At 52.7% G+C, this 19,226-nt stretch overlaps 1 protein-coding gene across 1 annotated transcript; it reads right to left on the reverse strand.

Moving 5' to 3' along the window:
• Positions 1–12,348: 12,348 nt before the first annotated feature.
• Positions 12,349–17,915, reverse strand: LOC138492803 (serine-aspartate repeat-containing protein I-like). Its single transcript, XM_069620158.1, has 3 exons — positions 17,580–17,915; positions 14,154–14,567; positions 12,349–12,690 (listed from the first exon to the last, which is right to left on the reverse strand). Exons 1-3 carry the CDS (start codon positions 17,913–17,915, stop codon positions 12,349–12,351), a joined length of 1,092 nt encoding a protein of 363 aa, XP_069476259.1.
• Positions 17,916–19,226: the final 1,311 nt, after the last annotated feature.

The following is a 19,226-nucleotide window of genomic DNA, read 5'->3' on the forward strand; positions in this document are numbered from 1 at the left end:
GGAGCAAAGTGCGGCCCATTCCGACCCATCGGGCACGAGCACCACGCCACGGCGGAAGTGCAAAGTCCCCGATGGCGGAAATGACCCCAAAACGGCCCACACCGCCGCCGTACGGCGCCCTAGGTGCAATACCGCCACCCCTCTTAGCGGTCACCGCAGTGTGCGCCTACCGGAAAGTACGGTGACCGGAAATATACGGAAACGGAAGTTAAAACATGGGCCCGGAACGGGAAACATCCCGGCGTACACCTATAAAAACACTAAAACCACACAACCACTAAAATCACTACCCTGAAACACACCCCAACCCGTCAACCACCCTAGCGAAACCAAGAAAAATGGGAAAAGTAGCGAAGAAAGCGTGCGACCGCAAGCGGCAGGTCCACTTCTCCCGTGAGGAACTCACCGTGCTAACAGAGACCCTCCAGGAGAATGCTGCCGTCGTCTTCTGCACGCAAATGACCAGGACGGCACTTGCAAACAAGAAGGCCATATGGGCTCTGGTGGCACAGCGGGTAAGTGCGGTGGGGACCGCACCCCGCACCCCACAGCAATGCCGCAAGCGATGGGACGACCTGCGGATACGCGTCCGCAGCATACTCTCTGCCAACCGCAACATTGCCACAGCCACCGGGGGAGGTCCTGAATCACCCATCAAGTTGACCCCCTGGGAAGAAATCTGTGCCTCCACCATCGGAATGGAGAGCATAGAGGGAGTCGGAGGGATGGAGAAAGGAGTGCAGACATCCGAAGATTCAGGTAGGTGGGCCAGATAAAACAATGCCAAATCCACACAGTCCATCCATGTGAAGTACCATGCGTCCACATAGTGCAACAGAAACACATGTCCAGGAGAACGTCCACACACATCGGCCTGATAGCGCACGTTAAAACCCAAAATAAATACATAAATAATTAAAAACCCCTAATACACGCACTACACGTGCAGCAGGCACACCCTAACTGCAGGCTGCCAAACAACTGCACCCTCACTCCACACACAAATCAAAGCACCTCCAAGGCCCCGACCCAAATCACCCTCAGGTACCACCCCAAAGCATGTGATACAATGCCATTCCAATTCCCAAAGACCCATCAATAACCCTCGCCCTCCTTTACTCCACCACAGGGTCCGATCCAAACGACGAGCTACAGGACACCCCTACCAGCACACCTGCAAAGAGGGCCAAGACCAACGGCCAGAGACCCTCCACCTCAGCTGCACGCATCAAGACACGGCAGCAGCACAAATCAGGTGGCAGCACAGAGGAGGGAACATCAACAGGCACCCCAGCAGCCAGCATGCCCACAACACCACCACCACAGGTCCCCCCAATGGATGCCACAGAAGGCACTGCCTCTGGTGGCAGCAGCACCATAGGTGACACCCCATTGATGGCAGCATGCTCGGACACAGAAAACGGGGATGCCGAAGTCAGATCCATCCATGACCTGTCCCAATCCCCCTGTCTGTCCCATCCCGTACAACATGAGGATACCACGCAGGGGCACCCACAAGACGACGACTGGCCATCCCCCACAAGCCCTGTGGCAAGGCAACATGAGGACAACAGCCCCTCTGTGACACCCCCGCAAATGGCCATGGCCCAGCAGAGGCAACAGTCCCTCGACCAGTTGATCGAACAACAGCAGCAACTGGCCACACTCCTCAAGGACCATGCCGATGAATGTGGGGGCACTAAGGCAGACATAGAAACATCAACTGAGACACTTAGGGCAGAAATGGAGAGAGGTACAGAGACGCTAAGGGCACAAATTGAGAGAAGCACCGAGAGCCTGAGGGGGGAACTGCATGCGACGTCCAAAGACGTATGTGCCGAACTTGCCGCAGTGCGCCGTGTGCTCACTGAGCTCTCGCAAACCCTTAGGGACATGCATGGACGTGAGCAGGCAGACACATCATCCGTTGCAAGTTCCGTCCAGGGCAGCCCCCAACGTAGATCTGGAAGGAACCTGCGCTCCACAGGCAGGGGTGCCCCTGATACCCGCAGAGGGGGCATGCAATAGCGACAGCCCACTGACAATGAGCATCTTTGGACACTGGTGTTCGGGGGGGAGGTAGGAGGGTGGAGGGGGTGTGTTGGGCTCACTTGGGTGGCGGGTCGATAGGGTGTTCAACATGATATCACATATGCCATAAAAAGTGCACGATCAACCAATGAGAAGTGTGGACATTGATCTTTGTGTACTAGGCCATCATAGGTGTACAGTCCATATTGTGCATGTCCCAGACACACGCAGTGCCACGAGTCCCGTGTCCATGTATCAGCCACCAGGCGTGAGTGCTAGAAGCATACATCAATGAGATGCTGACGAATGTCACGGGCCTCCGGTGCCTCGCAGACTCCATGAGGTGCTGCCACATCCCCACCCTCATCATGACCATCATCAGGTGCTTGCAGTTCTGCGTCAGGGGGCATGGGCACATTTCTACGTACGCACATGTTGTGGAGCATGACACATGCCATCACCATCTTTGCAACCTTCTCATGGCGGTACAGGAGTGCCCCGCCAGACCTGCTGAGGCAGCGGAAACGAGTCTTCAGTAGGCCGAATGCCTGTTCAATGACTACACGGGTACGTGAGTGGGCATGGTTGTAGTCCTCCTCATGCTGGTCCCGTGGGTTCCGGACTGGTGTGAGGAGCCATCTCTTCAGTGGATATCCAGCATCACCTGTATGTGGACGAGAAACGTATGATGTGGAATGCCATTGATACGTACGCACACCCCCCCCCCCCTTCCTGGCAGGTCATTGCCAATTCACATACCCCACATCATCATGCATGTAATGAGACTCACCGAGTAGCCAGGATCTGTTCCCTGCGTGTCGCTCCATGTAGCGTGGTATCGTAGAGTTCCTCAAGACCATAGAATCATGGGTTGATCCAGGGAATCGGGCACAACAATGTGTAATGATCCTGTTGGAGTCACACACCATCTGTACATTCAGGGAATGAAATTGTTTTCGGTTGCGGTACTGGGCCTCCATGGCATGTGGGACGACCAATTCAACATGGGTGCAGTCGATGGCACCAATGCAACCCGGTATGCCGGCAAGTGCATGGAATCCCACTTTTGTGTTGGTTATTTCCTGCTCCGAGCGTGGTAGAGAGATGTAGTCGTCTGCGTGCTGCAGGAGGGCATCGAGCACTTGCAATAGTGTCCGTGAGAACAGTGGCTGAGAAATGCCATGCAACTGTCCGACTGTGTGCTGGTAGGTGCCTGTGGCCAGGAAGTGTAGTACAGACACCACCTTCAGTAGGGGTGGGATGGCGGTTGGGCTATCTATCATGCTGACAAGGTCAGCCTGTGTCATGTCCACAATGGCGGCTATGGTGTCCCGGTCCAGACGGTAGAGGGTGTGGATCTGCTCATCAGTGAGGTTGAACGGATCTGCTCGGAGGCGTGGTATTGCGGGCTGCCTGCGTGGTGGTAGTGGCTGTGCTGGTGGGCCTTGCTGGCCCTGCCTTGGCCTCCTCCTCCTCCTGCGTCTCCTCCGTGCGGCTGGTTGTAGTTGGTGTTCGTCTTCTTCTTGGAGTCGGAGCACTTGCAGTGCTATCAGGTCCCCCAGGGCCAACATCGCGAGTCCTGCCGGTAGCATTTCGGTGTGGTTGTGGGAGGAGACTGGCTGTGCAATTTATGTGTTTTCAGGCTGTATGGCCTCCACCTGTGGTGATTGATTCCACCTGTGCAAACTGCTCTCCCCTTTGGCCGAGCACGTCCCGCGCACAACGCTGCAATTCGGGGAATTGTATCTTGCTATTGCAATCATGTATTTGTACCCGATGGCCGTGTAAGATTGGTTGATATGTTCATTCTGCTGTGGTCCCATTGTTTCACATACTATCTGTGCAGTCGCGAACAGACTTGTGAGGGGTCAGTGGAACGTAGTACTCGAGTAACGGTGGGCCCTCATGCATCACTGTACCGAGTTGCAACGACGGGCGGGGCGTCCCATTCGTGGGTGAAGGCAGTTGCCATTTTCACACACAGCCGCACTCGATGGAATAATTAGTGATTTCAAACGGCCACAGATGCCTTTTCGACGTGTTGTTGCAAATGAGGAATTCGAAGGGCGGCGCTTTCGGTTTCCAGCTAGCGGCGAGGAGATGCCCACAGGTCTGACTGCAAATATAACGTTCTATTGTTCTATGTCCTTGAGACAGGGCCCATGGCGAGGGAGCAATGATTGATATGAATAGTTTGGGATGCGCAATAGCTACGTGGGCGATGAGGCCGTCCGTTCCCAAATACATGTTACTTCACAACACTGGAATTACGGGCTGGGGCACTGTGGATTTAGCAGGCTGCATAACGCACAGACTCAATGGATGTTTCTAATGTCATGTGAGTAATTATTCAGGCGTTTTGATCCCGGGATGAGGGAATGATGGATGGATGCATGGGCAGGTGATTTGATACAGAGTTTGCCATGTACAGGGCTTCTTGGGATCTATCCGCCTCCCCTACGCTATGTGATGCAGGGCTGCCATAGTGGGACCATCGTCCATCTGGCCTTGTTGAGCCCTCCCTGTCTCGAGGCGCCCTCAGACACTTGTGTCCATGCACGTTAACATTCCCATCTGATGGAATCTGTTTTGACAGACGCATGCACAGGTACACTCGTTTGTGATGGTGTTTGCACCTCGATATAGATGGTTATGAGTCGCAAGTGGTTTTGGGGTGGTGATGATCCTTTTGAGTGGGCTAGCATGCATATGGCTGTGGATTTCGTGTGATCATTGAAGTGAGTTGTTGGAATGTAGTTCTGATGGCCATTCTGTTCTTTTTCTTTTCTTTTGGTTGACAGGTATCTCCTCCCCTTTTGCCACTGCCATCTGTATGCCACTCCTGCAAATGGATTTTACTCCCGACACCTGCTGCTTCGTGTTAATCAGTGGAGCAGCATTACGATCTTATGGGACGATCGCCAATGGCCCACATGCCCTTACGCAGTACTGGTGGCTCGGAGCAACATTTCGGCCTTTCAGCTGGACTAGTGCCTCCCCATTGGGACGGCCCTGCGGTTCTGTGCGCTTCCATGTTGCCTTTTCGTACGTGAATGTGGCTCTGTGTACCATGGGGGAACAGGGCGACACACAGGTAGTGGCTGGTCATTTCTTGCGGAAGCAGCCCACAATGGTGATTAGTGTTTTGGAGTTCATGGCCTGATGGCTGTATGGGCTTGGTGATTTTGATGTGCATAAAATTTCTATTCTGATTTGGCCCGTGTAGCGTTTTTCTTTGCAAGTGATGTGGCATATGCCTATTTGGGGGGCGATGTATTGTGAGGAGATCTGCATTGGGTTCCAGCTTCGGGGTTTAGTTGCGTGGTACTGTGCTGGGCGCGTTTGCCTACGAAGCCCAGTGAGGTCAGGGATGGGGGCTGCCAATATGACTGTTTGAATGTTGTCATGCTCAGGGGCGGGGGATTGGGTTTTGTGTAACAGATGCCGGTCAGCCAGGTGGACTGGTGGAATGATGTGATTTTCGGAATATTGCTGGTCACAGGTGCCTGTGTTTGCGTGCGTTTCTTGATGGGGGACTGTGGTCATGTCCATTGGGATGGCTTCTGTATTCGTGCCATCTGTGCCCTGCAGCTCCCATTGGCCCCTCTTGTGTTTCTTTTGTTCGTTGCCATGCATGGGTGACTTGTACATTTCAATGGTTGCATTGTGGCTTCATTGCACCTACGGGGGGTTGTACTTTGTGGGCAGGGAGCGGTGTACAGGCACTCAGTGGGGCCGTTTACGGTTGATTCGCGATGCCGTACTTCTCGCCATGGCGGAATGGTACATTACGCCATGCCTGATGGCGTTAGGTACATGTCCGCTAGGGTCGGAATTGGCGTACCGTTGCGCCATGGTGGTGTTTGCGGTTTGGCATGGCGCGCGCGCGCGTGCTTGGTGCAGTTAGCGTTGGCGTTCACTACGGTGTCGCTAATGGCTTCGTACTTTGCGGTGACGGGTCATAGTCGCACCGAGCGCTATTCGATGGCGGTATTGCATTTCCGCCATCGTTTTTCGATTTCCGCAAGGGTCGTAATGAGGGCCAATCTATGGAACTCTCCAAAGCGTCTTTGGTGGAGCCCGACCCAGCACGTTTCTCTCATCAAGCACTAAACTGTTTAAACGTACATGAGCCGATTCCTCCGGCTCAGGATCGCCGCCACGCGCCCCCAAAGCCTCCAAGGCACAAGAACCCCATCGTCAGGTGGTGCCTGAAGACTTTCCATCATTCCCACCCTGCTCGCAGGGGTGGGCCTAGGTGGACATATTCATGAGCTGGAACAGATTCAGGAGTAAAGTCGTACAATTCCTCTGCTCCAATCGGGGCTGTAGCTCGGACTACTACCACAGCATCCTCTACTACCACAGCATCCTCTACTACCACAGCATCCTCTGATACCACAGCATCATCTCCTCTGCTACCACAGCATCCTCTGCCACCACAGCATCCTCTACTACCACAGCATCATCTCCTCTGCTACCACAGCATCCTCTGCCACCACAGCATCCTCTACTACCACAGCATCATCTCCTCTGCTACCACAGCATCCTCTGCCACCACAGCATCCTCTACTACCACAGCATCATCTCCTCTGCTACCACAGCATCCTCTGCCACCACAGCATCCTCTGATACCACAGCATCATCTCCTCTGCTACCACAGCATCCTCTGCCACCACAGCATCCTCTACTACCACAGCATCATCTCTTCTGCTACCACAGCATCCTCTGCCACCACACCATCCTCTGCTACCACAGCATCCTCTGCTAGCACAGCATCCTGTACTACCACAGCATCCTCTGCCACCACAGCATCATCTCCTCTGCTACCACAGCATCCTCTGCCACCACAGCATCCTCTACTACCACAGCATCATCTCCTCTGCTACCACAACATCCTCTGCCACCACAGCATCCTCTACTACCACAGCATCATCTCCTCTACTACCACAGCATCCTCTGCTACCACAGCATCCTCTGCTACCATAGCATCCTCTGCCACCACAGCATCCTCTACTAGCACAGCATCCTCTACTAGCACAGCATCCTCTACTACCACTGCATCCTCTGCTAGCACAACATCCTCTACTACCACAGCATCCTCTACTACCACAGCATCCTCTACTACCACAGCATCCTCTGATACCACAGCATCATCTCCTCTGCTACCACAGCATCCTCTGCCACCACAGCATCCTCTACTACCACAGCATCATCTCCTCTGCTACCACACCATTCTCTGCCACCACAGCATCCTCTACTAGCACATCATCCTCTACTAGCACAGCATCCTCTACTACCACAGCATCCTCTACTACCACAGCATCCTCTACTACCACAGCATCCTCTGATACCACAGCATCATCTCCTCTGCTACCACAGCATCCTCTGCCACCACAGCACCCTCTACTACCACAGCATCATCTCTTCTGCTACCACAGCATCCTCTGCCACCACACCATCCTCTGCTACCACAGTATCCTCTGCTAGCACAGCATCCTGTACTACCACAGCATCCTCTGCCACCACATCATCATCTCCTCTGCTACCACAGCATCCTCTGCCACCACAGCATCCTCTACTACCACAGCATCATCTCCTCTGCTACCACAGCATCCTCTGCCACCACAGCATCCTCTACTACCACAGCATCATCTCCTCTGCTACCACAGCATCCTCTGCCACCACAGCATCCTCTACTACCACAGCATCATCTCCTCTGCTACCACAGCATCCTCTGCCACCACAGCATCCTCTACTACCACAGCATCATCTCCTCTGCTACCGCAGCATCCTCTGCCACCACAGCATCCTCTGATACCACAGCATCATCTCCTCTGCTACCACAGCATCCTCTGCCACCACAGCATCCTCTACTACCACAGCATCATCTCTTCTGCTACCACAGCATCCTCTGCCACCACACCATCCTCTGCTACCACAGCATCCTCTGCTAGCACAGCATCCTGTACTACCACAGCATCCTCTGCCACCACAGCATCATCTCCTCTGCTACCACAGCATCCTCTACTAGCACAGCATCCTCTACTAGCAAATCATCCTCTGCTACCACAGCATCCTCTACTACCACAGCATCATCTCCTCTGCTACCACAGCATCCTCTGCCACCACAGCATACTCTGCTATCATGGAATCCTCTGCTACCACAGCATCCTCTGCTAGCACAGCATCCTCTGCTACCACAGCACCCTCTGCTACCACAGCATCCTCTACTAGCACATCATCCTCTGCTACCACAACATCCCCTACTAGCACAGCATCCTCTGCTACCACAGCATCCTCTACTAGCACAGCATCCTCTGCTACCACAGCATCCTCTACTAGCACAACATTATTTCCTCTGCTACCACAGCATCATCTCCTCTGCTACCACAGCATCCTCTGCCACCACAGCATCCTCTACTACCACAGCATCATCTCCTCTGCTACCACAACATCCTCTGCCACCACAGCATCCTCTACTACCACAGCATCATCTCCTCTACTACCACAGCATCCTCTGCTACCACAGCATCCTCTGCTACCATAGCATCCTCTGCCACCACAGCATCCTCTACTAGCACAGCATCCTCTACTAGCACAGCATCCTCTACTAGCACAGCATCCTCTACTACCACTGCATCCTCTGCTAGCACAACATCCTCTACTACCACAGCATCCTCTACTACCACAGCATCCTCTACTACCACAGCATCCTCTGATACCACAGCATCATCTCCTCTGCTACCACAGCATCCTCTGCCACCACAGCATCCTCTACTACCACAGCATCATCTCCTCTGCTACCACACCATTCTCTGCCACCACAGCATCCTCTACTAGCACATCATCCTCTACTAGCACAGCATCCTCTACTACCACAGCATCCTCTACTACCACAGCATCCTCTACTACCACAGCATCCTCTGATACCACAGCATCATCTCCTCTGCTACCACAGCATCCTCTGCCACCACAGCACCCTCTACTACCACAGCATCATCTCTTCTGCTACCACAGCATCCTCTGCCACCACACCATCCTCTGCTACCACAGTATCCTCTGCTAGCACAGCATCCTGTACTACCACAGCATCCTCTGCCACCACAGCATCATCTCCTCTGCTACCACAGCATCCTCTGCCACCACAGCATCCTCTACTACCACAGCATCATCTCCTCTGCTACCACAGCATCCTCTGCCACCACAGCATCCTCTACTACCACAGCATCATCTCCTCTACTACCACAGCATCCTCTGCTACCACAGCATCCTCTGCTACCATAGCATCATCTGCAACCACAGCATCCTCTACTAGCACAGCATCCTCTACTAGCACAGCATCCTCTACTACCACTGCATCCTCTGCTAGCACAACATCCTCTACTACCACAGCATCCTCTACTACCACAGCATCCTCTACTACCACAGCATCCTCTGATACCACAGCATCATCTCCTCTGCTACCACAGCATCCTCTGCCACCACAGCATCCTATACTACCACAGCATCATCTCCTCTGCTACCACACCATTCTCTGCCACCACAGCATCCTCTACTAGCACATCATCCTCTACTAGCACAGCATCCTCTACTACCACAGCATCCTCTACTACCACAGCATCCTCTGCTAGCACATCATCCTCTGCTACCACAGCATCCTCTACTACCACAGCATCCTCTGCTACCACAGCATTATTTCCTCTGCTACCACAGCATCCTCTGCCACCACAGCATCCTCTGCTACCACAGCATCATCTCCTCTACTACCACAGCATCCTCTGCTACCACAGCATCCTCTACTACCACAGCATAATCTGCTACCACAGCATCCTCTACTACCACAGCATCCTCTTCTACCACAGCATCCTCTGCTACCACATCATCGTGTACTACCACAGCATCCTCTGCCACCACAGCATCCTCTACTACCACAGCATAATCTGCTACCACAGCATCCTCTACTACCACAGCATCCTCTACTACCACAGCATCCTCTGCTACCACATCATCATGTACTACCACAGCATCCTCTGCCACCACAGCATCCTCTACCACCACAGCATCGTCTGCTAACACAGCATCGTCTGCTAACACAGCATCCTCTACCACCACAGCATCCTCTACTAGCACAGCATCCTCTACTAGCAAATCATCCTCTGCTACCACAGCATCCTCTACTACCACAGCATCATCTCCTCTGCTACCACAGCATCCTCTGCCACCACAGCATACTCTGCTATCATGGAATCCTCTGCTACCACAGCATCCTCTGCTAGCACAGCATCCTCTGCTACCACAGCACCCTCTGCTACCACAGCATCCTCTACTAGCACATCATCCTCTGCTACCACAACATCCCCTACTAGCACAGCATCCTCTGCTACCACAGCATCCTCTACTAGCACAGCATCCTCTGCTACCACAGCATCCTCTACTAGCACAGCATTATTTCCTCTGCTACCACAGCATCCTCTGCCACCACAGCATCCTCTGCTACCACAGCATCATCTCCTCTACTACCACAGCATCCTCTGCTACCACAGCATCCTCTACTACCACAGCATAATCTGCTACCACAGCATCCTCTACTACCACAGCATCCTCTGATACCACAGCATCATCTCCTCTGCTACCACAGCATCCTCTGCCACCACAGCATCCTCTACTACCACAGCATCATCTCCTCTGCTACCACACCATTCTCTGCTACCACAGCATCCTCTACTAGCACATCATCCTCTACTAGCACAGCATCCTCTACTACCACAGCATCCTCTACTACCACAGCATCCTCTGCTAGCACATCATCCTCTGCTACCACAGCATCCTCTACTACCACAGCATCCTCTGCTACCACAGCATTATTTCCTCTGCTACCACAGTATCCTCTGCCACCACTACTACAACAGCATCACCTGCTCCCATAACATCCTCTGCTACCACAGCATAATCTGCTACCACAGTATCCTCTACTACCACAGCATCCTCTGCTACCACAGCATCCTCTGCTACTACAGCATCCTCTGCTACCACAGCATAATCTGCTACCACAGCATCCTCTACTACCACAGCATCCTCTGCTACCACAGTATCCTCTACTACCACAGCATCCTCTACTACCACAGCATCCCCAACATCCTCTACTACAACAGCATCCTCTGCTACCACATCATCGTGTACTACCACAGCATCCTCTGCCACCACAGCATCCTCTACCACCACAGCATCCTCTGCTACCACAGCATGCTCTGCTACCATAGCATCCTCTACTAGCACAGCATCCTCTGCCACCACAGCATCCTCTACCATCGCAGCATCCTCTACCACCACAGCATCCTCTGCTACCATAGCATCCTCTACTAGCACAGCATCCTCTGCTACCACAGCATCCTCTACTACTACCACAGCATCCTCTGCTACCACAGCATCCTCTACTACCACAGCATCCTCTGCTACCACAGCATCCTCTGCTACTACAGCATCCTCTGCTACCACAGCATAATCTGCTACCACAGCATCCTCTACTAACACAGCATCCTCTGCTACCACAGCATCCTCTACTACCACAGCATCCTCTACTACCACAGCATCCCCAACATCCTCTACTACAACAGCATCCTCTGCTACCACATCATCGTGTACTACCACAGCATCCTCTGCCACCACAGCATCCTCTACCACCACAGCATCCTCTGCTACCACAGCATGCTCTGCTACCATAGCATCCTCTACTAGCACAGCATCCTCTGCTACCACAGCATCCTCTGCCACCACAGCATCCTCTACCACCACAGCATCCTCTGCTACCACAGCATCCTCTACCATCACAGCATCCTCTACCACCACAGCATCCTCTGCTACCATAGCATCCTCTACTAGCACAGCATCCTCTGCTACCACAGCATCCTCTACTACTACCACAGCATCCTCTGCTACCACAGCATCCGCTACTACCACAGCATCCTCTACTACCACAGCATCCTCTGCTAGCACAGCATACTCTACTACCACAGCATAATCTGCTACCACAGCATCCTCTACTACCACAGCATAATCTGCTACCACAGCATCCTCTACTACCACAGCATAATCTGCTACCACAGCATCCTCTACTACCACAGCATCCTCGGCTACCACAGCGTCCTCTGCTACCACAGCATAATCTTCTACCACAGCATCCTCTACTACCACAGCATCCTCTGCTTCCACAGCATCCTCTACTACCACAGCATAATCTGCTACCACAGCATCCTCTACTACCACAGCATCCTCTGGTACCACAGGATCCTCTACTACCACAGCATCCCCAACATCCTATACTACAACAGCGTCCTCTGCTACAACATCATCGTGTACTACCACAGCATCCTCTGCCACCACAGCATCCTCTACCACCACAGCATCGTCTGCTAACACAGCATCGTCTGCTAACACAGCATCCTCTACTAGCACAGCATCCTCTACTACCATAGCATCCTCTACTAGCACATCATCCTCTGCTACCACAGCATCCTCTGCTACTACAGCATCCTCTACTAGCACAGCATCCTCTGCCACCACAGCATCCTCTGCTAGCATGGAATCATCTGCTACCACAGCATCCTCTGCTACCACAGCATCCTCTACTACCACAGCATCCTCTGCTACCACAGCACCCTCTGCTACCACAGCATCCTCTACTACCACAGCATCCTCTGCCACCACAGCATCCTCTGCTAGCACGGAATCCTCTGCTACCACAGCATCCTCTGCTAGCACAGCATCCTCTGCTACCACAGCATCCTCTGCTAGCACAGCATCCTCTGCTACCACAGCATCCTCTGCCACCACAGCATCCTCTACTAGCACATCATCCTCTACTACCACAGCATCCTCTACTACTACAGCATCCTCTGCTAGCACAGCATCCTCTGCTAGCACAGAATCCTCTACTAGCACAGCATCCTCTGCTACCACAGCATACACAGCTACCTCAGCACCCTCTGCTACCACGGCATCCTCTACTAGCACAGAATCCTCTGCTAGCACAGCATCCTCTACTAGCACAGCATCCTCTGCTACCACAGCATCCTCTGCTAGCACAGCATCCTCTACTAACAAAGCATCCTCTGCTACCACAGCATCCTCTTCTACCACAGAATCCTCTGCTAGCACAGCATCTTCTGCTACCACAGCATCCTCTACTAGCACAGCATCCTCTGCTACCATAGCATCCTCTACTAGCACAGCATCTCTGCTACCACAGCATCCTCTACTACTACCACAGCATCCTCTGCTACCACAGCATCCGCTACTACCACAGCATCCTCTACTACCACAGCATCCTCTGCTAGCACAGCATCCTCTGCCACCACAGCATCCGCTACTACCACAGCATCCTCTGCTACCACAGCATCCTCTACTAACACAGCATCCTCTGCTACCACAGCATCCTCTACTACCACAGCATCCTCTACTACCACAGCATCCTCAACATCCTCTACTACAACAGCATCCTCTGCTACCACATCATCGTGTACTACCACAGCATCCTCTGCCACCACAGCATCCTCTACCACCACAGCATCCTCTGCTACCACAGCATGCTCTGCTACCATAGCATCCTCTACTAGCACAGCATCCTCTGCTACCACAGCATCCTCTGCCACCACAGCATCCTCTACCACCACAGCATCCTCTGCTACCACAGCATCCTCTACCATCACAGCATCCTCTACCACCACAGCATCCTCTGCTACCATAGCATCCTCTACTAGCACAGCATCCTCTGCTACCACAGCATCCTCTACTACTACCACAGCATCCTCTGCTACCACAGCATCCGCTACTACCACAGCATCCTCTACTACCACAGCATCCTCTGCTAGCACAGCATACTCTACTACCACAGCATAATCTGCTACCACAGCATCCTCTACTACCACAGCATAATCTGCTACCACAGCATCCTCTACTACCACAGCATAATCTGCTACCACAGCATCCTCTACTACCACAGCATCCTCGGCTACCACAGCGTCCTCTGCTACCACAGCATAATCTTCTACCACAGCATCCTCTACTACCACAGCATCCTCTGCTTCCACAGCATCCTCTACTACCACAGCATAATCTGCTACCACAGCATCCTCTACTACCACAGCATCCTCTGCTACCACAGGATCCTCTACTACCACAGCATCCCCAACATCCTCTACTACAACAGCGTCCTCTGCTACAACATCATCGTGTACTACCACAGCATCCTCTGCCACCACAGCATCCTCTACCACCACAGCATCGTCTGCTAACACAGCATCGTCTGCTAACACAGCATCCTCTACTAGCACAGCATCCTCTACTACCATAGCATCCTCTACTAGCACATCATCCTCTGCTACCACAGCATCCTCTGCTACTACAGCATCCTCTACTAGCACAGCATCCTCTGCCACCACAGCATCCTCTGCTAGCATGGAATCATCTGCTACCACAGCATCCTCTGCTACCACAGCATCCTCTACTACCACAGCATCCTCTGCTACCACAGCACCCTCTGCTACCACAGCATCCTCTACTACCACAGCATCCTCTGCCACCACAGCATCCTCTGCTAGCACGGAATCCTCTGCTACCACAGCATCCTCTGCTAGCACAGCATCCTCTGCTACCACAGCATCCTCTGCTAGCACAGCATCCTCTGCTACCACAGCATCCTCTGCCACTACAGCATCCTCTACTAGCACATCATCCTCTACTACCACAGCATCCTCTACTACTACAGCATCCTCTGCTAGCACAGCATCCTCTGCTAGCACAGAATCCTCTACTAGCACAGCATCCTCTGCTACCACAGCATACACAGCTACCTCAGCACCCTCTGCTACCACGGCATCCTCTACTAGCACAGAATCCTCTGCTAGCACAGCATCCTCTACTAGCACAGCATCCTCTGCTACCACAGCATCCTCTGCTAGCACAGCATCCTCTACTAACAAAGCATCCTCTGCTACCACAGCATCCTCTTCTACCACAGAATCCTCTGCTAGCACAGCATCTTCTGCTACCACAGCATCCTCTACTAGCACAGCATCCTCTGCTACCATAGCATCCTCTACTAGCACAGCATCTCTGCTACCACAGCATCCTCTACTACTACCACAGCATCCTCTGCTACCACAGCATCCGCTACTACCACAGCATCCTCTACTACCACGGCATCCTCTGCTAGCACAGCATCCTCTGCCACCACAGCATCCGCTACTACCACAGCATCCTCTGCTACCACAGCATCCGCTACCACCACAGCATCCTCTGCTAGCACAACATCCTCTACTAGCACAGCATCCTCTGCTACCACAGCATCCTCTGCTACCACAGCATCCTCTACTACAACAGCATCCTCTGCTACCACAGCATCCTCTGCTACCACAGCATAATCTGCTACCACAGCATCCTCTACTACCACAGCATCCTCTGCTACCACAGCATCCTCTACTACCACAGCATCCTCTACTACCATAGCATCCCCAACATCCTCTACTACAACAGCATCCTCTGCTACCACATCATCGTGTACTACCACAGCATCCTCTGCTAGCACAGCATCCTCTGCTACCACAGCACCCTCTGCTACCACAGCATCCTCTACTAGCACATCATCCTCTGCTACCACAACATCCCCTACTAGCACAGCATCCTCTGCTACCACAGCATCCTCTACTAGCACAGCATCCTCTGCTACCACAGCATCCTCTGCTACCACAGCATTATTTCCTCTGCTACCACAGCATCCTCTGCCACCATAGCATCCTCTGCTACCACAGCATCATCTCCTCTACTACCACAGCATCCTCTGCTACCACAGCATCCTCTACTACCACAGCATAATCTGCTACCACAGCATCCTCTACTACCACAGCATCCTCTGATACCACAGCATCATCTCCTCTGCTACCACAGCATCCTCTGCCACCACAGCATCCTCTACTACCACAGCATCATCTCCTCTGCTACCACACCATTCTCTGCTACCACAGCATCCTCTACTAGCACATCATCCTCTACTAGCACATCATCCTCTACTACCACAGCATCCTCTACTACCACAGCATCCTCTGCTAGCACATCATCCTCTGCTACCACAGCATCCTCTACTACCACAGCATCCTCTGCTACCACAGCATTATTTCCTCTGCTACCACAGTATCCTCTGCCACCACTACTACAACAGCATCACCTGCTCCCATAACATCCTCTGCTACCACAGCATAATCTGCTACCACAGTATCCTCTACTACCACAGCATCCTCTGCTACCACAGCATCCTCTGCTACTACAGCATCCTCTGCTACCACAGCATAATCTGCTACCACAGCATCCTCTACTACCACAGCATCCTCTGCTACCACAGTATCCTCTACTACCACAGCATCCTCTACTACCACAGCATCCCCAACATCCTCTACTACAACAGCATCCTCTGCTACCACATCATCGTGTACTACCACAGCATCCTCTGCCACCACAGCATCCTCTACCACCACAGCATCCTCTGCTACCACAGCATGCTCTGCTACCATAGCATCCTCTACTAGCACAGCATCCTCTGCCACCACAGCATCCTCTACCATCGCAGCATCCTCTACCATCACAGCATCCTCTGCTACCATAGCATCCTCTACTAGCACAGCATCCTCTGCTACCACAGCATCCTCTACTACTACCACAGCATCCTCTGCTACCACAGCATACTCTACTACCACAGCATCCTCTGCTACCACAGCATCCTCTGCTACTACAGCATCCTCTGCTACCACAGCATAATCTGCTACCACAGCATCCTCTACTAACACAGCATCCTCTGCTACCACAGCATCCTCTACTACCACAGCATCCTCTACTACCACAGCATCCCCAACATCCTCTACTACAACAGCATCCTCTGCTACCACATCATCGTGTACTACCACAGCATCCTCTGCCACCACAGCATCCTCTACCACCACAGCATCCTCTGCTACCACAGCATGCTCTGCTACCATAGCATCCTCTACTAGCACAGCATCCTCTGCTACCACAGCATCCTCTGCCACCACAGCATCCTCTACCACCACAGCATCCTCTGCTACCACAGCATTCTCTACCATCACAGCATCCTCTACCACCACAGCATCCTCTGCTACCATAGCATCCTCTACTAGCACAGCATCCTCTGCTACCACAGCATCCTCTACTACTACCACAGCATCCTCTGCTACCACAGCATCCGCTACTACCACAGCATCCTCTACTACCACAGCATCCTCTGCTAGCACAGCATACTCTACTACCACAGCATAATCTGCTACCACAGCATCCTCTACTACCACAGCATAATCTGCTACCACAGCATCCTCTACTACCACAGCATAATCTGCTACCACAGCATCCTCTACTACCACAGCATCCTCGGCTACCACAGCGTCCTCTGCTACCACAGCATAATCTTCTACCACAGCATCCTCTACTACCACAGCATCCTCTGCTTCCACAGCATCCTCTACTACCACAGCATAATCTGCTACCACAGCATCCTCTACTACCACAGCATCCTCTGCTACCACAGGATCCTCTACTACCACAGCATCCCCAACATCCTCTACTACAACAGCGTCCTCTGCTACAACATCATCGTGTACTACCACAGCATCCTCTGCCACCACAGCATCCTCTACCACCACAGCATCGTCTGCTAACACAGCATCGTCTGCTAACACAGCATCCTCTACTAGCACAGCATCCTCTACTACCATAGCATCCTCTACTAGCACATCATCCTCTGCTACCACAGCATCCTCTGCTACTACAGCATCCTCTACTAGCACAGCATCCTCTGCCACCACAGCATCCTCTGCTAGCATGGAATCATCTGCTACCACAGCATCCTCTGCTACCACAGCATCCTCTACTACCACAGCATCCTCTGCTACCACAGCACCCTCTGCTACCACAGCATCCTCTACTACCACAGCATCCTCTGCCACCACAGCATCCTCTGCTAGCACGGAATCCTCTGCTACCACAGCATCCTCTGCTAGCACAGCATCCTCTGCTACCACAGCATCCTCTGCTAGCACAGCATCCTCTGCTACCACAGCATCCTCTGCCACCACAGCATCCTCTACTAGCACATCATCCTCTACTACCACAGCATCCTCTACTACTACAGCATCCTCTGCTAGCACAGCATCCTCTGCTAGCACAGAATCCTCTACTAGCACAGCATCCTCTGCTAACACAGCATACACAGCTACCTCAGCACCCTCTGCTACCACGGCATCCTCTACTAGCACAGAATCCTCTGCTAGCACAGCATCCTCTACTAGCACAGCATCCTCTGCTACCACAGCATCCTCTGCTAGCACAGCATCCTCTACTAACAAAGCATCCTCTGCTACCACAGCATCCTCTTCTACCACAGAATCCTCTGCTAGCACAGCATCTTCTGCTACCACAGCATCCTCTACTAGCACAGCATCCTCTGCTACCATAGCATCCTCTACTAGCACAGCATCTCTGCTACCACAGCATCCTCTACTACTACCACAGCATCCTCTGCTACCACAGCATCCGCTACTACCACAGCATCCTCTACTACCACGGCATCCTCTGCTAGCACAGCATCCTCTGCCACCACAGCATCCGCTACTACCACAGCATCCTCTGCTACCACAGCATCCGCTACCACCACAGCATCCTCTGCTAGCACAACATCCTCTACTAGCACAGCATCCTCTGCTACCACAGCATCCTCTGCTACCACAGCATCCTCTACTACAACAGCATCCTCTGCTACCACAGCATCCTCTGCTACCACAGCATAATCTGCTACCACAGCATCCTCTACTACCACAGCATCCTCTGCTACCACAGCATCCTCTACTACCACAGCATCCTCTACTACCATAGCATCCCCAACATCCTCTACTACAACAGCATCCTCTGCTACCACATCATCGTGTACTACCACAGCATCCTCTGCCACCACAGCATCCTCTACCACCACAGCATCCTCTGCTACCACAGCATGCTCTACTACCATAGCATCCTCTACTAGCACAGCATCCTCTGCTACTACAACATCCTCTAGCACCACAGCATCCTCTACCACCACAGCATCCTCTGCTACCACAGCATCCTCTACCACCACAGCATCCTCTACCACCACAGCA

The sequence above is a fragment of the Ambystoma mexicanum genome, chromosome 10, assembly GCF_040938575.1.
Source record: "Ambystoma mexicanum isolate Mex_15411 chromosome 10, UKY_AmexF1_1, whole genome shotgun sequence".
In the NCBI taxonomy this organism is placed as follows: Eukaryota; Metazoa; Chordata; class Amphibia; order Caudata; family Ambystomatidae; genus Ambystoma; species Ambystoma mexicanum.